General features: G+C 47.1%; 1 protein-coding gene across 1 annotated transcript in view; it reads left to right on the top strand.

Annotated features, from left to right (window-relative positions):
* Positions 1-23,223, top strand: part of PLB1 (phospholipase B1) — a 552,393-nt gene that overhangs the window by 464,884 nt on the left and 64,286 nt on the right. The window contains exons 47-49 of the mRNA XM_078647360.1: positions 86-129; positions 4,811-4,910; positions 18,032-18,083. Of these exons, the coding sequence (XP_078503486.1) occupies positions 86-129; positions 4,811-4,910; positions 18,032-18,083 (196 nt within the window). The remainder of the gene's footprint in view (positions 1-85; positions 130-4,810; positions 4,911-18,031; positions 18,084-23,223) is intronic.

Genomic DNA, 23,223 nt, shown 5'->3' on the forward strand with positions numbered 1-23,223 from the left:
GTTCTGAAGTCTGCTGTGTTATATTTGTTTGGCCTGTAAAGGTTGTGCATTTGCTAAACGAATACAAATCTTTTGTCTTTTGCAGCTCGGGTGGAGATGGGACGCTGGATAAATACACAACTTTGCCTAGTGAGTATTGTGATGGTACTGGAGGGCCCAGCAATCACTGTGACGTGTACGGGTGGCATTATTGCTCATAAATGACCAGTTACTTTGTTAACACGGCCTAAGGGGTAATGCTCATGAATATGGTATGTGGGTGAAAAATGTTGGCACAGAGAGACTGTGCTTGGCGACCCAGCAGGCACAATAAGTGTTCCATGTTTTGTTTCTTTTCCCCTTTATTTTGCTGCCGGGGATGGCAGGCCCCCCAGGGAGATGTAGCACTTTGAAAAGATGTGCAATAACATAACACAACATAAGATGTGTATTTGTAAAGCGCACGTTCACCCACAGGGGTGTTTTGGCTCTGAATAACAGATGTTTATTGTTACTCAACTCAATGGTACCCATTTTATCGACCTCAGAAGGATGAAAGGCTGCAGTGGAGGGCAGACCCCTCAGGAAGGTGTAGCACTTTTAAAAGACCTGCAGTAACATAACGTAACATGTGTATTTGTAAAGCGCACGTTCACCCAAAAGGGTATCTTGGCTGTGAATAACAGATGTTTATTGTTACCCAACTCAATGGCAACCATTTTATCGACCTCAGAAGGATAAAAGGCTGCAGTAGAGGGCAGGCCCCTCAGGGAAGTGTAGCACTTTTAAAAGACCTGCAGTAACATAACAAGTGTATTTGTAAAACGCACATTCACCCGAGGGGTATCTTGGCTGTGAATAACAGATGTTTATTGTTACCCAACTCAATGGTACCCATTTTATCGACCTCAGAAGGATGAAAGGCTGCAGTAGAGGGCAGGCCCCTCAGGGAAGTGTAGCACTTTTAAAAGACCTGCAGTAACATAACAAGTGTATTTGTAAAGCGCACATTCACCCAGAGGGGTATCTTGGCTGTGAATAACAGATGTTTATTGTTACCCAACTAAATTGTACTAATTTTATTGACCTCAGAAGGATGAAATGTGCAGTAGAGGGCATCCCCTCAGGGAAGTGTAGCACTTTGAGAAGACCTGCAGTAGAGGGCAGGCACCAGCAGGGCACTGCAACAGCAATTCAGATTGTCCAGTCTAGGGGTGAAGGGCACCACCCCCACTGAACAATGATCATGGGAATCACCCCTTGTAGGAGAGATCACCCCTTTCACAGGAGGCACAGCCCTGGTGCTGCAGGCCAAGCCCATGCTTGTCGCAGGTGCTGTTCAAGTGACTATACGAACTGATACATCTCCGCCTTTGCGCAAGCCCTGCCTTTGAAAATGCCTACCCAGTACAGCACGCGAGTGGAAGCGCGTACATTACACTGCACGTATCAACCTTTTCAAAATACACCTTTTGCTGGCAGCTGCTTGCAGCAGAGCTTGGCCCCTTTGAACGCCTGTATCCTCAGGGTCCTGTACCACTCCTCCAGATAGCATCCCTGGCTGAGGCTAACATACTTGGCAACACTACAAACTCTATGGCATAGAGACGAGCATCACATTGATTCATTAAGGAGAGTCACATTCATTTAGTAAGCATTGCATTGATTCATTAAGAAGAGACTCATTTATTTAGTAAATTAACTAAGCATTGATTCTTTAAGTAGAGACTCAGGCTCATTTAGTAAATTTAGTAAGAATGACTGATTCAATAAGTAAACTCACATTCATTTAGTACGTTTAGTAAGCATAGCATTCATTCATTAAGTACAGACTCACATTCATGTATTACATTTAGTAAGCATTGCATTCATTCATTAAGTACAGACTCACATTCATGTATTACATTTAGTAAGCATAGCATTCATTCATTAAGTACAGACTCACATTCATGTATTACATTTAGTAAGCATTGCATTCATTCATTAAGTAGAGACTCGCATTCTTGTATTACATTTAGTAAGCATTGCATTCATTCATTAAGTAGAGACTCACATTCAGTCAGTTAGTTTAGTAAGCATGACTGATTCAGTAAGTAGACACTCATTCATTTAGTAAGATTAGTAAGCATTGCATTGTTTCATCAAGTAGAGACTGACATTCATTTATGCTTAGTAAGCATTGTATTGATTCATTAAGTAAACTTGCATTCATTCAGTAAGTTTAGTAAGCATGACTTATTCAGTAAGTAGACTCACATTCATTTAGTAAGTTTAGTACGAATTGCAGTGATTCATTAAATAGAGACCTACATCAATTTAGTAAATTTTGTAAGCCCTGCATTGATTCATTAAGTAGGCTCACATTCATTCATTAAGCATGACTGATTCAGTAAGTAGACTCATGTTCATCTAGTAAGTTTAGTAAGCATTGCATTGATTCATTATGTAGAGACTCACATTCATTTAGTAGGTTTAGTAAGCATTCAGTAAGCAGACGCGCTTTCATTTAGTAAGATCCGTAAGCATTGCAGTGATTCATTACCTGGAGACTCACATTCATTAAGTAAGTTTAGTAAGCACGACTCTGATTCATTAAGTAGATGCTCCAACTACTTCCTCAAGCCTTTCCCACAAGTAAAGTCAAATTGAAATGTAAATTATCCATTGAGTGTAAAGTTGTGCATTGCATTGCATTCCACTTTATACAAGCATCACACCAACACTGGTACACCCCCTGCAAAGAATTCAGGATGCTGTTACCAGGATTGCTATTAACATTTGGCTAAGATAATATAATATATAATGCATGGGAGCCTGCAATCCCTGTTTAAAAGCCCATCTCTAATTTCTTTATTATAGGTGGCTGGCGATGTCCCTAGTTGCCTGTAATAAAGAAATGACATTGCTGCTCACCTGTAATATCTTTTTACAGGTAAACTGTGATGTCACAATTCCTGCTTTCAGAGCCAGCAGCTGAAGGGAAAGGCAGGCCACGGAACATATTTAAATCTGCAGTTTCAAAAACAAAAATGAAACATGGTTTTCCTTCTGCTCAGTTTTACTAGATAAAGAGTGATAAGCAGAAAGGCGATATCTATGGTACGTGTATCTGTCCACACTTCAGGAAATTGTAGAAAATCTAGCATTTCTCTGCATGTTTCAACACGTTCTGAGCTACAGAGGTTTTATAACTCTAACTTGTAATTAACTGAGTCTAATATCTTTTTTCAACAAATATCTAACCGCTTTTAGGTGTGTTTTATTTTTCACTAGAGAGCCTAACTGTATTCTACACGTTTACAACAATCTTAACTATTTCATGTGAACGACCACCACACCAAGGATTTAGGTGGTTTCTGTGAATAGTTATGGTGCGCCAATGCATTATAAGGAATAAAGTCCTCCCTGCTATACATTACATGTATATTGCAAGTCACCTCAGAGTTCCATGACATTACAAAGGAAATCTGCCTTCTCTATATAGGATTACAGTGGTACAGCTAGAAAACATTACAGGCAGGATGAAGCTGTGTGTCCCAATGCAGCAATTTTGATCTAGCATTAAAATGCTGCTGAGTGCACAAAACTGTTAGAGAACTTGCTCCAGAGGAGAGTCCTTCATCTTCCAGATGCCTCATTTGTGGAAGAAGTTGCTAGTCTGTAGACGCAAGCAGGAAGAAATGATGGTCTTTCGGGGAGCAATTAAAAAGCACCTTTTATCCACATCTTGCGAATGCTGCATTTTAGCGCTTTGGGTCCTTTCAGGAACCATTAGCGGTCTGGAAATGGTCCAGGTAGAGTGATTTGATGGATATGGGAGATGCGCCATGGGCGATCTCGGAATGAATGAAAGACTGGGCTGCGGTGCTTGTCCTGCTGGGATACGCAGACCCTGGAATGGTAGCAAATGCTGAACCCACCATTCTTACTAACCTTGCAGAAATGTTCATAATCACAGCTGAAATGTTTAGTGTTTCTGCAGCTTCAAAATCGAAGTACTGTTGAAGTACATAACTCCAGGTTTCCACCAAGAGTTAAGTGTGGGGGCAGGGAACCTTCCAGTTCGTGTTCTAGAGCAGGACAGCTAGTTGGTTGCACAGGGTCCAGAGGCATAGCCTCCCCTGGTGCAGCAGGTGCAGTGCACCAAGGCCCAGGAGCCTCAGGGACCCACTGAACCATGATAATTGCTGTTGTCATATTTCATACAGCAGTCAGGAGGTCCATTTCCTCCTTTGCACCAGAGCCCATGGCATGACTAGATTTCTACAGGGGGCCCCAATATTTCCCTACAGGCAGTATACCTAGGCTCGTTGCTAGGAGATGCGGGCAAAAGTGTCACCTTCAGTAGGTGGTAAACAAGCCTCTACCCGCCCTGTTTTCTTCACTCAATCATGACTTACAAATGATAACTTAACGTGCTTGTTTCCTGTCCACAGTGGAATACCACTGAGGCATCTAAAGGTCTAGCTAAAAAAAATATATATATTCTCCTTGCGCTTCACAAGTGCTTCAATGTCAATCAATCAGGATTTATAAAGTGCGGCTAATCACCCGATAGGGTATTCAGGGGTTTGCAGGTCCTGGAGGCTTATGCGAACAGCCAGGTCTTGAGGGCTATTTGGTATTCTACAAGTGAGGTGATGGTCTGGAGGGGCGTGGGGAGGCTGTTCCAGGTCTTTGCTGCAATGTGTGAGAATGAACATCCCCACTTCTGCTTCTAAGCGTACTAAGCGCTTTATGAATGAAATTACAGTACAATAAATTCACTGCATACGTTGTACAAACACCTACTGAAGAGTTTACAATAAGCCTTGTTTTTTTCTCTTTGAAGATATTCTAAAACGGTTCAATCCAGACCTGTACGGCTTTTCCACTGGGACCGGGAAAGCGAATGCGACATTTAATGTCGCAGTGAGTGGTGCCAAAGCGGGGTAAGTCACTGATAAATATGCAGACACTTGACCTAGTAGAATTCAGGAAGAAATTATATTTTTTAAGCATCATTGACTTAAGCAGATTGGCCAGGACTAGGGCCCTCTTATGATGGATTCAGAAAACTGGATATGATTTTTGACCATCTAAAGGATTCCCTTCAAGTTCATCCTTAGAAAATCCTGTGTAGCTCACCTACGTCACATCAGTACATTTCCAGCACACATTATTCACACCTGAAGAAGCTGTCTATCAATCCCGTACCTGAACCTATCTCAATATACTTTCCCCTAGTGTGCCATCTAAACCGTTTCTGTCCAATGCTCCATTGGTCATTTTTTATCATGAAATCCCACTTCAGTACTTTGTTGGTCCTTCAAGTAATTGAGATTCTTGTCCATGACTAGTTATGCCTTAGTCCTTCTTTCTAAGGAGATACTGCATTTTTTTCTCCACACCATGTGGTCATCTATTGTCCGATTACTTGCATGCTTTCGAGGTGTAAAATACTAATTTCTGAGTCTGAAAACTATTGTTTTTTCAAATTTCAGTAGATTCGTCAGGGAGTGGTTTTATTTCTGGCCATTTGGGCTAAACAGTATTTTTTTATTTTGAGGGCTTTGAGTCTTTGAAACCAAATTCTCCTAGGCAGCCATGGTTTAGGAGGTAAACTGAAGTCATATGTATCCAAAAAGAATTCAGACATGAACCACATAACAAGTCAAGTGCGGCTGAGGAAAGATAAGCTAAGAAGAAGTAGAGGAACTGGTCAGACCTGGGTCATGTGTTTATTGTTAAGTGATCTCCTTCAGAGGCCTTAGTTTGTTCTCAGCAAAGGGTGTGTGAAGAATAATGGGAAATCTGTGGCCACCCCTGTGTGGTTCTGTTCAGGACCCGGTAAGAACCAGAACTAATGCACCTTTATCCTTATATAGGTCATCATTGTGTTCCTTATCCCGTAGTCTAACGCCACACAGCAGGGCAACTCAGTACATTACCATCACACATTATTGACTGCCAAAGAAGCTGTCTGCCCAATCTCGTACCTGTGTCATATCTCAATATACTTTCTTTTTGGTGTGCCAACCTAAATTGTGCGCCATACAATTGCCAAACACGCATGTACCATATATGCATGCAACATACTTGCACCTCCTACCTTAGGAACCTCATACGGATTCCTTTCAGCACTATTCATAGAACAGGCGCTAACCAGGTCCCTCAGCTCATGCTCGTTAACACACGTGGAACACTACGACACGCTGTAGACATTGCAGGCACTATCACAGCGAACCACCATTATGTAGGCTAAGCTCGCCCCCCACCTCTGCAGACACCTCAGATGTCCCCATTCCCACCAGCAACAGTATACAACACACTGACCACACGCATAAGACTGGCAGAGGCTTCACATTTTTATCCTCAAAGCCTCTTGGCCATGCACCCTCTAGAAATTAAACACCAAAGCCTTAATGTAGCTCCTAATCTGCTGAGTCCCTCTCTCTGCACTGTTAAATGGCCACTTCCTATCAAACACGCAATGTGTGATGGGAGGAATGCTTGCAATTTTACTAACCACTGGTAGTCCATCATGATAGCATTTCAACCCACAGTTCTTTTGCAAAATATGCCACCTCAGGTTGGACCCAACCATACACAAATCAGTCTCTACCTTGCTCCAATAGGAACAGTCCAAACCTAACTGCCAGGTCAAGTCCTCCCTGAACTGGAAAACAAACAACCAAAGGCCACTTTGCTTCACCCTGATTGGGTCTCTTCAGTCAGGTATAGCTTGTTTCTAATGGCACAGTAAGCACGGGACCCACGTCTGGCCATATCCTTGCCACTAAGCCGGTATGTCAAACACATAAGAACACTGAGTTGGGATACTACAGCGAGCGTAAGTGGTGAGGCAAATTGTAAGCATCCCTTCTATCACCTTTTGTATGTTAGATAGCCACTTACCACTTGAGATACGCATTTCCCGAGTCCAGCAACACCTTGAGCTAGAAACTCACTGACCTCATCATTATGTCGTTCATTAACATGCTAACAATATGTTTCTTTCTTCACATATTATTTGTTCTGATAATCAATCAATCAGGAGGCTATAAAGTGTGCTACTCACCCGTGAGGGTCTCAAGGCGCTGGGGAGTTGGGGGGGAAGCAGCTCCGGGTCAGTCGAGGAGCCAGGTCTTGAGGTCCTTCCTGAATGAGTGCAGGGTCGGGGAGCATCTGATGTTCATGGGGAGCTCGTTCCAGGTCTTGGCTGCGATGTAGGAGAAGGCTCTCCCGCTAGTTCTGTTTCTGGGATGCGGGGGACCTCTGCCAGGGCGAGGTCGACAGAGAGACGGTTCCTCTTGGGTACGTGGAAGGATACTCTCTCGTTGAGGTATTTGGGTCCGATGTCGTTGAGGGATTTGTAGGCGTGGGTAAGGAGTTGGGGGAGCCAGTGGAGGCCTTGTAGGTGTTGGGTCATGTGTTCATGATGAGGTGTCCAGAGGACGAGTCTGGCTGCGGCGTTTTGGATGGTTTGGAGTTTGTGTAGAAGAGTTCTGTTGATTCCGGCATAGAGGGTGTTGCCGTAGTCCAGTCTGCTGGTTATGAGCGTGTGGTGATGGTTCTTCTGCAGTCAGGGTGGATCCATTTGAAGGTCTTACGGATGATGCGCAGGCAGTTGAAACTAGTGGAGGCAACGGCGTTGATCTGGTGGTACATGGAGAGGAGGAGTCGAGGATGATGCTGAGGTTTTGTGCGTGGTCTGTAGGGGTGGGTGGATTTCCGAGGGTGGAGGGCCACCAGGTGTAGTCCCATGCAGAGGTGCAGGGTCCGAGGATGAGGACCTCGGTCTTCTCTAAGTTGAGCTTCAGGCAGCTGTCTTTCATCCAGGCTGCCACGTTCTTCATACCTTCCTGGAAGCAGAGTATGGTATCTTTGGGATTCTTCGTGAGTGAGAGGATGAGTTAGGCATAGGATACAATGCTGAGTCCATGCTGTCTGACGATGGTGGCGTGGGGGGCCATGTAGATGTTGAAGAGTGTGGGGCTGAGCGGTAATCCCTGGGGGTCTCCGCAGTTGATTTCGGTGGGTTCGGAGAGGAAGGGAGGGAGTCTGATCCTCTGGGTTCTGTCGGAGAGGAAGGATTGGATCCAGTCAAGGGCGGCTCCTCGTATCCCTGCGTCGTGAAGTCTGGCTGCAAGCATGCGATGTGAGACGGTGTTAAAGGCTGCGGAGAGGTCTAGAAGGATGAGGGCCGTAGTGTGTCCCTGGTCAAGTAGCATGCGAATGTCGTCAGTGGCGATGAGGAGGGCAGTCTCGGTGCTGTGATTGCTGCAGGATCCAGACTGGGAAGAGTCTAGGATGAAGCTCTCTTCAACGCAGGCGGTCAGCTGGGTGTTGACGAGTCTCTCTGTGACTTTGGTCACGAAAGGGAGGAGAGAGATGGGTCGGTAGTTTTTCAGGTCCGTTGGATCGGCCGTTGGTTTTTTGAGGAAGGGTTTGACCTCCGCCCGCTTCCAGTCACCTGGGCAATGCCGTATCTGAAGGAGGAGTAGATGGTCCGTCCCGGTTTGGGTGCGATGGCGGTCTTGTGGAATATGTGAGGAGGGCAGGGGTCCGTTGGGGCTCCTGCGTGGGTTTTCTTCATGGTGGCGATGATGTGTTCGACGGTAGCGGGGTCCCAGGTCATGATGGTTGGCTTGTCAGCGGCGGTGGGTAGGGGGGTGGTGTCCGGTCGCAGAAATTGTCGTAAAAGGTCTTGATCTTCAGATGGAAGTAGGAGCTGAGCTTGTCGCAGAGTTCCTGGGAGGGTGTGACGTCCGTAGCTTCACTGGTGGGTTTTGCGAGCTGCTGTATGACGCTGAACAGTTCCTTGACGTTGGTTGTGTTGGTCAGAACTTTGTCTCTTATGAAGGACCGTTCGGTGTCTCTTATGCGCTGGTGGTATTCCTTTAGGGCGCTCCTGTGATTGTTCCATGCGTCTGTGGTTTTCTAGTTTTGCCAGGTTTTCTCAAGGCGTCTGCAGGAGCATCTGCAGGAGCGTTCTGTAGTGAACCAGGCGGCCTTCAGACGGCATTGTTTGGAGGGGTTGTGGAGGGGGGCGAGTTTGTCTGCGCAGCAGGAGAGCCAGCGGTCAAATTCTGTGGTAGCGGCGTTGGTGTCGGACATGGCGCTGGGGGGGGGGGGTTTGGAGGAGTGTGGGGTTGAAGTGTTCCTCTGTGACCTTGCTCCAGTTCCGGGGCGGGCTTGGGTGTGGTGGTGGTGTTGAAGGTGAAGTGGACGCAGTGGTGGTCAGTCCAGAGGGGCTGGGTGGTGTGGCTGAAGCGGATGTTTGTCCCTCCCGTGGAGATGGGGTCGAGGGTGTGTCCAGCTTTGTGAGTGGATGTGTTTACCAGCTGCTTCAGTCCAAGGTTGGCAAGGTTGTTGAGGAGAGTGGTGGAGTCAGGGTCGTTGCGGTTGTCGAGGTGGAAGTTAATAACAATGAATGTCAAACACAGAATCAAATACAACATTCCTATCTGGTGTTCACCAATTTTCCGTATCCCCAAATTCCGCTACTGATGCCACTGGAGTGGTCAGACATAGCTACCAAGCCGGCACCCTCTACTATGCAGCAACCACTCACTGACACAGAATCAAATACAACATTCCTATCTGGTGTTCACCAATTTTCCGTATCCCCAAATTCCACTACTGATGCCACTGGAGTGGTCAGACATAGCTACCAAGCCTGCACCCTCTACTATGCAGCAACCACTCACTAACACAGAATCAAATACAACATTCCTATCTGGTGTTCACCAATTTTCCGTATCCCCAAATTCCACTACTGATGCCACTGGAGTGGTCAGACATAGCTACCAAGCCTGCACCCTCTACTATGCAGCAACCACTCACTAACAAACAAGCAAAATATACCCATCGGCAGGATACCTGGCCTGGCAGTTTGGGCTGCACCGTGCCTACTGGAGCAGACAGGAACGAACTGCATACAGCTGGTCTCTGTCTGGAGTGTCATTGTGTGGGTGTAAAATGATGAACTGAAACTTGTCCCCAAGCGATCACCAGTGGATAAGATTAATTCAAGCATTCTATCCATCATTTTGTTGTGTTTTTACAGTAGATACCCTAATTGCAACCCCTGCACACAACAGGTCCCACAACCTCGAGCTCCCTTCTCACCAGTTCGCTGAAAGTCTACTTGCTCTGTTTTACCCACATCCTTAACGATTACTCCTGAGTCCCACAGATAGAAGATATTGATGTAAAGTACAGACACACAGAAATATAAAGCATCAAGTTAAAGGGGGTTGAATTGAGAATGTTTTGTGGAGGTCAAATTGGGGAAATAGGGAGGTGGCTGCAGGAACCACATCCAAGGTCTAGCTGGAGAAACATGAAAGGATAATGGTGAGGAATTCCAGTCAGAATGGCCAGCTGCAGTTTAGGGGACTGGACGAGAAGAATCATTGCAGATAGAAAGAGCAGGAAATCATGATGTAACTGTAGGTAAAGATGGTGAATTTCCTAATGGCTCCGGGAAGATCATCTAAGAAACCATCTGAAAATAGTCCAGTGTGTTTGTAACTGTCTGCTTAAAGGAGATAAAAATTAAAGGCAACTGTTGGAAGCTGGAGTCCCAGGCCCGCAATACTGTCACAAAATGCATGACAGGGGACTCCCCACTCAACGTTAGGCCAAGTAAGCACACTGTTTGAGATAGCTCTGCTCACCCTCTTAGTAGCTTGGCACGAGCAGCCAGGCCTGTCTCCAAGGCACGAATGTATAGCATGTGCAACCACGCCCACAGCAATCCCCTGGTGACACCACAAATGGACTCCACACGAGTTCGATAAAACCAGTATAAATTTTATTTAAAAAGATATACGATCAGACCACACGATACAAGAATCAAAATTTAATAGAGGGTAATATTTGTCCGGGCTGGCTGGTAGGTTCAAATCCCAACCACCGCTTTTAATATGCTATGCTAGAATCACACACTTTTCAATGGACAGGCAATAGTGCACTGCGTAAGGATACAATCCTGTGCTGAGCATAGGAGAAATGATCCAATGTGTAACGATACACCCCGGTACCTTGCAATGGAAGAAATAATGCAATACGTACAGCTACAAACATATACTGCGAAATGAAGGAATAATGCAATGCGTCACACCCCAATCACATACTTTGCAATGAAACAATACTGCAATGCGCCCACTACAATCATGTACTTTGAAATTAAGAAATAATACAATGCGGGCCGCTTTCGAAGGTAGAAATAATGCAATGCGTAGCGCTACAATCTTGTACTTCGTTATACAGAAACACTGTCGAGCGTCATAGGACGGTTCGGCAGTGCGTTAGCAGCAATATCGGCAATGTGTATTACGACATTCAGCCTCTTCCATAACAGTTGACCCCACACGGATCAATGATGAACTAAATCACAGCTTCTCACTCTGGCCCCAGTACTGCCACTCTTTAGGTCAGTACCGGCCTCGCCCTGAGCCGAAGCAAAGGCTCACGTCGCCGGAAGGACTGAGAGGCCGAGAGAGTGTCCCTCTGAGCCCGAACCCCACCCAGGGAGTGTTCCATGATACCTGGGGGCGGGACCCCTCTCTCCTCCTTAACGGACTGGGCCTGCCGTGTAGAACTTCCTCAATGGGCCTCAGCAGCTCGGCTGGCAGCTCAGCTCTCCAGGGCTGCCTGTCCGGGATGCTTCTGTTAGGAAGGTCTCAGGCGGCCGCAGGGCACACGTACCCCACGCCCCTAGAACTGCTTTACTCCGGGAGCATGTTCACCACAGCACCCTCCGGGTCTCATCTGGCACAAAGTCACACACACAATGCTGATGAGTCCTTACGTTGACTCCGAGTGCACGTTCACCAGGCACTCCTTCTCGCGGTCTCAGTTGGCACTAAGACACGCACACTGCGCTGCAGAGACGCACTTTCTTCTGGTGCACACGAGGATCAGCCGATCACCTCCACAGTCCCAGGTTGCACCAAAGTATGCACACTGCTTCACTGAGACTTACTCCAACTCTGGTGCTCCGATATCAAGGGGCTCTTCACCAACGTCTCCGGCCACACTTCGACACGCTCACCGTGTCCGAACCTCACTTCTCCTCCAGTGCACTCAATGACCAGGCACTCCTCACCAGCACCTACAGTGCACCCTGAAATGCACCCTGCACGTCCGAGACTCACTCCTCCTTCGATGCACATGCCGACCAGGTGCTCTCCACCAGCGCCTGCGGTGCACCATGACACGCACCCTGCGCTTCCGAGACTCACTTCTCCTTCGGTGCACACGTTGCCTAGGGGCTCTTCACCAACGCCTCCTGTGCACCACAACATGCACCCAGCACGTCTGAGTCTTACTTTTTTTCTGTGTGTCCAAGATCACAGGGCACACCTTCCGAGGGTCACAAGCTGCCACAACACGCGCCCACCGCGTTGTTTGAAACTTCTCCGGAACCTTTTATGTTTATGTGTTTCCAAACAGGGAGCCAGCTCACCTGGGGTCCTTGGGGTAACAAGAGACAGTACAAAGCACAGTCTTCTTCAAGCAGGGGGACCCAGCGCACACAGCACAGTCCCAACAGCCTCTTCCTTGGTAAAAACAGCAAAATGCAGACCAGCCCCAGATCACGAAGCAAGGATTGGTTCTTCCCAGCAGTCTCTTTAGTTGTTTCTTCCTTAGCAGAGGTTCCTCTTGACCACAAAATGGGTCTACTAAGACTTTTCAGTCTCAATCCATTTCGATTCCATTCCAACGTTCAGAGGTTTCAGCTCTCATAGTTATACCCCTAAATGTCTTTGACGTTCGGTGTGCTCAGGGGTCCCTGACCCCTGCCTAAATCAGTTCTGGGTGTCTCCCTCCCAGTGTCACCTTTCTCCCTTTGATACTGGGAGCCTGGATCCTTAATCACTCAGCAGGAGATGGGTCAATTGGTTTGTAGCACCATCCCAGGCCTTTTCACCTCCCAGGCTTCTCTTCCCCCAACTCTCCCGATGCAGGGCAGCCTGGTGCCATCTGAACCCCTCCCTGGGTCAAGACCTCTCCCAGGTCCTTGCACCTCTCAGATCCAGACAGTCAATTCACATTCAACAGAGACACACAGAAATGCTTAAAGCACAAAACTCAGCCACTTTCTAAAAGAGTGGCTTCTGAACACACAGGGACAAAACCACTTTCATAGAAAGATGTGTTATGACACTGTGAGGTAATACATACCAAACTTCACCTCTCCATTTTAAACTTATAAGAAATTAGGCTAACAAACACAATACCCAGCTTTCCCCATTCTGTCCTATGGGCAGAATGGCCTTTCACCAGTGAAAAACGAAATGAAGTGTTTTTCACTGGCAGGACATAGCACACACCTCAGTATATGTCCTGCCTTTTAGTTACACTGCACCCTGCCCAGGGATTGCCCGGGACCTACCACAGGGGGGCCCACTGTGTACGCAAAAGGGAAAGTAAGGCCTGACAAATGGTTACACTTGTCAGGGCAACATGCTAACTTACCCCCTACGCGCAGGCCCTACACAGATTTGTTTGTACTCACCCCTGAGGCGGAAGCCGGGGGTTCTCTTCCCTCTTTCCCTTATCTGATTACTAATTATAACTACTGGCAGAATACTTTTAAAAAACTGTAACATATTTTAGCTAGCTTGTTTTTACTTTTGCCTGTAATTTGGACCCCTCGGTGCAAGATTCAAGTTGCACCGAGGCCCCTCGTCCCGCTTCCTGACCGGTACAGCCGAGCTTGGGGCTGACGCCGGCAGGACAGAACGGGCGCCATCTTGGGGGAACAATTTGGGTTGCGGTCCAGTAGTTGGACGCTTCCCGTCCGCCCTGACGCTATTTAGCCTCGCATCCTCAGGTAGGGTGCAGATTTGTTTGTACTCACCCCTGAGGCGGAAGCCGGGGGTTCTCTTCCCTCTTTCCCTTATCTGATTACTAATTATAACTACTGGCAGAATACTTTTAAAAAACTGTAACATATTTTAGCTAGCTCGTTTTTACTTTTGCCTGTAATTTGGACCCCTCGGTGCAAGATTCAAGTTGCACCGAGGCCCCTCGTCCCGCTTCCTGACCGGTACAGCCGAGCTTGGGGCTGACGCCGGCAGGACAGAATGGGCGCCATCTTGGGGGAACAATTTGGGTTGCGGTCCAGTAGTTGGACGCTTCCCACCCGCCTCTCACGGGATAAAATGATGACAACTTCCCGTCCGCGCAGCGGGCGGGCGCAGCGGGCGCGCCAAAGGCAAGCCCGTCTGCGCCCGTCCGCGGCAGACCGGGGCACGGGGCCAGTACCCCTGCCCTTTGTACCCCCTATGATGATTCCAAGGAATCTCTCAGGTATACTAGGGAGGACTTGCTTGCCCTTCGACCCCAAGTGGAGGATGGCTGCCGGCATACGGTAGCTATAGACTCCCCACTGCCACACTGTACGGGATGTAATTATTCCACGAGGGAAGGGAGGAGGGATCAGGCAACTCCTACAAAATTGAAGATGATACTGCTAAATTGCCGCTCCCTTAAAAAACATAAACTAGAGATATATGATTTGATTTTGGAGGGGGATCTCGATGTGCTACTACTTACAGAGACCTGGTTAGATGATGCCTCAACTCCCGATACCCTGGAAGCAGTCCCTGTTGGCTACAGCCTACTTAGAATTGATAGAGTAGGGCAAATAGGCGGAGGATTAGCTATAATTTATAAAAGTAATCTTCACTGCACCCTAGAAAAGATCCCGCTGCCTAATTGCGAAAGTGGCTTCTTCACGATTAAGGTTAATCCCAAAAACATTATCAATGGTATCCTCCTATATCGGCCTCCTGGCAAAACCTATCAGTTCTGCAACCAACTTACAGAGCTGATAACCCAATACTCTCTCCGTTACAAAAAATTCCTAGTTTTGGGGGATTTCAATTTACATTTTGACAATCCCAACTGTAAAGAGGCACAGGAGGTGATGGAAGCTCTGGAGTCTCGGTCACTCAAACTCCAATCAACCGCCCCGTCACATCAACGTGGTCATCTTCTCGACCCCGTTTTTGCTAACTGGGAAGGAGTAAAAATTGCCATACCATTGCAAATTGTCTGGTCAGATCATTTTGTCATTTCTTTTAATGTGGAGATTGGCCCGCAGGAAGATAATGGGAACAAAACTGTACCCACGAAATTTAGAAACTGGAAGAAGTTTACACAGGAAAACTTCAAAACTGCCCTTCTTAATGACCCACCCCCTCCCACTGACAACTTGCTTAAAGCGTGGGATAACTATGAGGAATGGGTGTCGAGGGCGCTAGACACAGTAGCACCCTGGTCTCTTAAAGCCCCAGTCAGGAAAGTGAAAACGGCCCCTTGGTTCGCTAACGAACTCAAGGTAGCCAAAGCCAAATGTAAAAAGGCTGAGCGAAGTTGGCGGAATAATTACAACTTAGCTGAGAGGCTGAACTATAAGAAAGAATTAAAAATGTATCATAAACTTGTTAGATCAGCCAAAGGCGCTCACGTCAAAGGTCGCATTGAATCTGCTAAAAATCCTACCAAAGAACTCTTTGTGATCTACAAAGAGCTTACGACCCCTACTAGACTTGAGGCCCATGACACTTACACCAATAAATTATGCGATGATATCGCTGATTTTTTTACAAAAAAAGTAGATCTAATACATGCTACCTTTACTGATGCCACACCCATCAATGAGGTGGGAGTACGAAGCGCCTCCGCCACCAAGACCCATCTGACCCAATTTTGTGTTCCCGAGAGAGCTGACCTGCTCACTATCATTAATAGCATTAAGTCTGGCTCCCCTCTGGATGTGATTGCCCCCAATCGCTGTAAGGAAGTCATTGACTGTTTTATCGAGCAGATCACCTGATCACCCTGTCCTTCCAGGAATGTCATGTGCCTGACGCCTGGAAGACGGCACAAGTAATACCCCTGAAAAAAAAGCAAATATACAGATTTCCCAGCGACAAAATCTCCGCCCTATCTCCCTTCTCCCCTTCTGTGGAAAGATTATGGAGAAGATAGTAAATAGCCAACTGATGAAATTTGTTGAGGAAAACTCCCTACTCCACTCCACTCAGTCAGGGTTTAGAGCAGGCCACTCCACCGAATCAGCGGTCCTCTTCACCACTGAACGTTTGAAACAACTTGCTGATGGGGGACAGACAGCAGCGTTGGTTTTGTTAGATCTTAGTGCAGCATTTGACACCGTGCTGCACTCAACGCTGCTGTCTCGCCTCTCTGATCTGGGAGTGGTAGGACCAGCCCTGGAGTGGATAGGATCTTTTCTGGAAAACAGAAGTTTTCAGGTGCACTCCAAATAGTCTACAAATCGTCTCTCTGCAAACTGAGACACGGGGTTCCACAGGGCTCAAGTCTGAGCCCGACGTTATTTAATCTATATATGGAACCCCTAGCCCAATTGGTGGAAACTTATGGTGTGGATATCGTCACATACGCTGACGATACCCAACTGATAATCAACCTCTCCAACAATCAGGCTGAGGACGCCACCAATTTCTCCAACTGTATGCGATCAGTAGCAGATTGGATGAACAATAACTGCCTTCGCCTCAATAGCGATAAAACTGAGCTATTGATGGTAGGCAAGTCCCCCACTGCATGGTCGCAGGCCTGGTGGCTTGCCAATTTGGGAGCTGTCCCCCGACCAGCACTTTCGATCAAGAACCTAGGAATATGGCTGGATGCGGAACTTTCCTTCAAGCAACAAATCAGCAAAATTACGAGTAAATGCTTTGGAATATTAAAAACACTTCGGAAAGTTCTTGATATGCTCCCTATCAGTGCTAGGAAGACTCTTGTTCATGCTCTGGTGACTCCACATCTGGACTACGGCAATGCCCTCCTTTTAGGATTGAGCAGGAAAGGTTTGTACCAATTACAATGTGTCCAAAATGCTGCCGCCCGTATGGTACTTAATCTCCCGCGTAGGGCATCCGGCAAAACAGCATTACAAAAACTTCACTGGCTCCCCATCGAGGAGCGCATTAAGTTTAAAGCCCTCTGCTTCGCCCACCGCATTGCACAGGGCAAAGGGCCAAGGTACCTGCGCAACCTTCTCACCATACACCGCCCCTCCCGGGACCTTAGATCGGCTGGAACAATGCTGTTTCAAACCCCGCATGTGCGCAGGAGCAGGATGGGAGGCAGCTCCTTCCGCTTTCTTGCGAGCAAGCACTGGAATAATCTCCCCCTCAACCTGCGCATGGAGCCATCAGAAACACTATTCAGATCTAAACTTAAAACTTACCTGTTTCCAAGGGAATAACTGAGTCTGCAGCCTGGGGTGAAGATTATCCCCAGCTCTCGGCCTCTTCAGGGAGTGATAACATTTCTTAGCGCGGGGACACACTGTTTTTAGTGTAACCATGCGCTCTATAAGTGGTTTTATTATTATTATTATTATTAATGCCTGAGTTCCCTTCTCTGCGTGCCTCTGCATTACTAGCCCTTGAACACACAGTGCACATGACTAGGGACTTTACTAGTAAGGCAAACATACAAATCATGGCCAACCAATTACCATTGTACTTTACTTAGGTAAGCTTTATACTTTGACACTGATCAGCAGTGGCAAAGTACCGAAAGCATCTGAATTGGCAACTTTATGTCAGGAAAGCAGCATAGGGGGAAAGCAAAAAGTTCAGAGAACTTTGGCCAAAAAGGCCAAGTCCTACAGCAACATTGATCAATGAAATGATAATTACTAATTGGGACAACTGCTCTCGTTGGAATAAGGAAAACTCAAAATTGATGCTCTCCAAAGAGTGCACCTGAAAGGTCACTCATTTTTGCCAAATACTTGGAAAGATAATTTGCTACCATTTCTAGTTACTGCATGTTGGAACCAGTGATATTGACAGTAACAAAAGCATCAATTAAACGAATTGGTTAGGTTGAGGCAAAGAGTCAAAGCAATTGGAGCAAGAGCAATGTTTATAAAATTGCATCTACGCAATGTTTGAAAATCGCTGTAAATTTAGACAAAACCTTATCTTTGCCCATTTCAACCAAATAAGCTAGCAATTATCTTGTAATCACACAATGTCTTTCCTCCCTCTAGTAACATGGTAGCACAAGCCCGTGACCTAGTGGACCGGATGAATCAGAGCCCGGTGAGTGTGGTTCTACAAGTGTTATTGGGATGGGGCAACCCTTGGGGTAAGGGTTGTATTTTCCATTGATTCTTTTTAAAATTGCAGCTGCTCCTGCTCACGATGTAATCAGAAACCATTCATTACATTAATAGGCAACATAATCGAATGGAAACTCTCATATTAGAGGTCTTATTTTCATTCAGCCAAACAGGTTTTGAATTAATCATTCCCTCAGCTCCCTGAGGGGCATATTTATAACAACGTGGCGAAGCATGTTGTTAAGCCAAGAAGGCTAACAACATGCTCCATCACTTTGAAAATGCAGGGCTGCATCATATTTACAAGAATATAGTGCAGCCCTGGGTTTCCCCCTGCACTGGCTCTAAATGTAGCAGCCAAGCACCAACCAGGGGCAGATCCTCCACGTGGGCAGAGGAGCATCGCCCCACTGCTTTCTCGCAATGCGAGAAGCAGAAATATAAAATGGTACTTTATGTTTCTACTTCTTGCACTGCGATAAAGCAGAAGGCAGGGTTTGGTTGGGAGTGGGCAGTCCTGCTCCAGGCAGGGAAGGAGTGGCTAGCCCACTGTTGTGGGTGCTGACTGTTTGGTCGGCCCCAGGACAGACCAAACCAGTCATGCACAGTCTGCATTTTCCCTCTGTAGCAAGCACGCAGCCTACATAGAGAAAATGGCCTCCCCATAGACGCCTGTGGGGTCGGCATCCTAGCCAATCACAACGCTACTAATGCAGCCTTGTGATTGGCTTAGGGGAGGGGAGGGGAGCTTTCTCCTTCCTGTATAGAGAGGAGACGCGAGCCGACACAACGCAACACAGGACCATAAGAGATGGTACGTTTAAATATATTTTTTTTCTTTAATTAATCCCCTCCCCGTGCGACACCCCCTGCTCCCCCACCCGCGAGTCATGCCAGCTGCAACTGGCACTCAGGCAGGCACCCTTGCACCAAAGTGCAAGCGGGCCTGTGTTGAGGGGAAGATTGTTTCTGCGCAGGACGGTCCCCTTTCCTGCACAGAAACAATCTTTAAGTGCCGTTTTCTAACTGCTATGTGTTTTGCCTAATGCATTTTGTTTAAATTATTGTTTATGTGTAGGAAGGGGGACCATAGACAATTTACAGTTTCTATGTGTGCTGCCCTTGTAAATAGGAGGCAGCATCATAATCAATGGGTGTTGCGGTGGAACACCTACCGCCACACCCATTGCCCTTCCCTTTCACGCTAAATACAGTGTGAAATGGGGCCTTATTTACATGGCAGCGTTAAGCCATGAAAATAAGGCATAACACTGCCTTGTAAATAAGGCGAGGTCCATATCGCTACCACAACGTCACTGAACGGGGCTTGTAAATACCCCTCTGGGTGTTTCAAAATGGTACCCGCAGCCTATAAATAGTTGTTAGTCCTGCTCTTCAGTACCTGCAGGTTTTTTTGACGCTTAAAGTTTAAGGAAGGTAGTTATGGGGTTTGTTAAACTCCAGCAGAAAATGCAGCAAATGGGTATTTCATAAAGATGCAATTTGATCACACTAAAGCTAATTGTAAATCCAAGTTATATTTTGGAAAACTACTTAGAGATACACGGATAACGTTTTTTAATAACAATGTCGCTCAGGCACCAGCACCTAAGAACTCGTTTAATCTACAGAGACAGTGAACACACACCTCCTCAGAACGAAGCCTGACGCTAAAAATGGCGCTGACCCTCTGCCCCAGCCTTTGTGTACATTATAATATAAACAACGCCTCCTGTTTCTGAGACGCAGAGCTGGAGGCATTTCTCGGAATTACAGAAACGTGAAATCACTTCTCTTCGCAACCCCAGCAATTATAAACGAGGTGCCAAGGAGCCCAAGATTTACATACATTTTAATTTCAGAGATAAAAACAAGCTTTTCACGCTTCACCTCGATGCAAAACCGTTTTAAATGAGACAACAAAATTGTGCAACTATTTATATTATGTGGCTCCTACCAAGTCATAACTAGATCACTGTCCTCCGTTCGGGCGAATTATCTTTGGAAACAGATATTAAGCATAATTGTGAAAATGACCAAATTCTGGAACACAGAATAAAAAACCCAGGGCCTCAGTTTTGCGCTTCCGATGCGCCACTTTATGTGACGCATCGGTGGTGTAAAACATGCCTCCTGTTGCGCACCATTTACAAAGTGAGGCATCTAAGCAGATGCGTCACTTTGTAAACCCCTGCGCTACATTATACCTGCGTCAGGTATAATGTATGCAGGGGGGGCGTTCCCCCGCAAAAAGCTTCGTAGAAATGATGCAGTGAAATCTATGAGATTTCACTGCGTCACTTCTAGGACGCCGGTGCGTCAAAATCTTGTACCTGCCTCACAGGAGGCGTAAGAGTGACGCAGGCCCTTTCACATGGGGCTTGGCCCATATGAAAGGAAGCATTGCTGGAGTTGCGTCACTTTTGTGGAACGCACTGCCATTAGACATCCGGGCTCAGCCTAATCTCCTCATGTTTCGTAAACTCCTAAAGACCTGGCTGTTCCCTTAATTTATTCCCAGCACTTACCATCTGAATTCTATCTTCAGCGCTGGGACGCTCACGGGCAGCCATGCGCTCTACAAATCTCTAAACGTAAACATAAACACTCCAGCAACGCGTCACTTTTGCGCTTACAGGTACGTCAGAAATACTGACGTATCTGTAACACCTTGTGACATGATGCGTCATACTGTAAATATGACGCATCAGGTATGTCGCAAGGAGTGCGCGCTGAGGAGTGACGCATTGCTGCTTTCAGGCAACGATGCGTCATTTCTTATAAATGAGGCCCCCAATATTTCAAGGCTTTCCTTACAGGGCTTAAGGCAAACCCCTGCAGTGGCTCAAGGGACCTCCTCCCCGCCCTTCAGGGACCCCCTAATTCAGTCTATCAGCCTAAGACCTGTGAATATTTATCAGGCATGGGAGTCTCACTACCCGCACCCCACTTTATGCTGGGGTACCCCATCATTTTGCGTTATGCCACTGCTCCCTGCAGGAAAGGTGATTAGTGGTGGTAGTACGAAATTTCCAAGGAAATACCACAAATTGGCTGAGGGAAGGGCAACCACGGGCTAAGGGAAGGGCAACCGCGGGCTTACAATTTATGAATTTTGGGTACAACCAAGAGACTAGAAGTAGCAGATATCAAAACAAGCATTAGAAATGCAATCGGGCTCGGATTTATTTGAGTTTGAGCTAATGGCATTGTAAATGGCAATGTGTTTTCGCCATGTGTTATGGAGTGTGTGCATGTGGTGTGTAGTGGAATTATGTGCGTTAGATTGGAATTGTAGGAATGGTGGCATGCTGTGCTTTACATGAATATGTTTAAAAGTAAAGTGTACCATACTGAGATTGCTACAATAGTTAATTGTGGATGCGTTAACAATTGATGCGTGCACTGATGCCTGGTGGTGTGTGTGACTGCCTGTAGAAATTGTGCACTGATGGCTGGTGGTGTGTGTGCTTGGTAAAAGACTGCACTGCCGGCTGGAGGTGTGTGTACTTGGTGGAAGGGTGCACTGACGGCTGGTGGGTGTGTGGCACCTGCTACGCCACACTGGTGCCACTGCACCTGCTGCACTAATGATAGCTATACCACACTGGTGCCACTGCACCTGCTCCACTAATGATAAATATACCACACTAGTGCCACTGCACCTGCTGCACAATGGTAGCTACGCTACACTGGTGCCACTGCACCTGCTCCAGTAATGATAGGTATACCACACTGGTGCCAGTGCTGGTACCACTCCACCTGCTCCACCAAAGATACTTACACCACACTGGTGCCACTGCACCTGCTGCACAATGGTAGCTATGCCACAGTGGTGCCACTGCACCTCCTGCACAAGGGTAGCTATGCCACACTGGTGCAACAGCACCTGCTGCACAATTTTAGCTATGCCACACTGGTGCCACTGCACCTTCTGCACAATGGTAGATACGCCACACTGGTGGTACTACACCTGCTGCGCAATAATAGCTAAGTAACACTGATAACACCTCACCTGCTCTATGAATGGTAAGTACGCCACACACTGGTGCCACTGCACCTGCTGCACAATGATAGCTAAGCAACACTACCACTGCACCTGCTCCACCAATGGTAGCTACCACTCACCGGTACCACTGCACATGCTGCACCAATGATAGCTATGCCACACTGGTGCCACTGCACCTGCTGCGCATTCACAGCTAAGTAACACTGACAACACCTCACCTGCTCCACGAATGGTAACTACGCCCTACACTGGTGCCACTGCACCTGCTGCACAATTATAGCTAAGCAACACTACCACTGCACCAGCTCCACCAATGGTAGCTACCACTCACCGGTACCACTGCACATGCTGCACCAATGATAGCTACGCCACACTGGTGCCACTGCACCTGCTGCACATTCACAGCTAAGTAACACTGATAACACCTCACCTGCTCCACGAATGGTAACTACGCCACACACTGGTGCCACTGCACCTGCTGCACAATTATAGCTAAGCAACACTACCACTGCACCAGCTCCACCAATGGTAGCTACCACTCACCGATACCACTGCACATGCTGCACCAATGATAGCTACGCCACACTGGTGCCACTGCACCTGCTGCGCATTCACAGCTGAGTAACACTGATAACACCTCACCTGCTCCACGAATGGTAACTACGCCACACACTGGTGCCACTGCACCTGCTGCACAATTATAGCTAAGCAACACTACCACTGCACCACCTCCACCAATGGTAGCTACCACTCACCGGTACCACTGCACATGCTGCACCAATGATAGCTACGCCACACTGGTGCCACTGCACCTGCTGCACAATCATAGGTAAACAACACTACCACTACACCAGCTCCACCAATGGTAGCTACCACTCACCGGTACCACTGCACATGCTGCACCAATGATAGCTACGCCACACTGGTGCCACTGCACCTGCTGCACAATTATAGCTAAGCAACACTACCACTGCATCAGCTCCACCAATGGTAGCTACCACTCACCGGTACCACTGCACATGCTGCACCAATGATAGCTACGCCACACTGGTGCCACTGCACCTGCTGCGCATTCATAGCTAAGTAACACTGATAACACCTCACCTGCTCC

The sequence above is a fragment of the Lissotriton helveticus genome, chromosome 6, assembly GCF_964261635.1.
Source record: "Lissotriton helveticus chromosome 6, aLisHel1.1, whole genome shotgun sequence".
Lineage (NCBI taxonomy): Eukaryota > Metazoa > Chordata > Amphibia > Caudata > Salamandridae > Lissotriton > Lissotriton helveticus.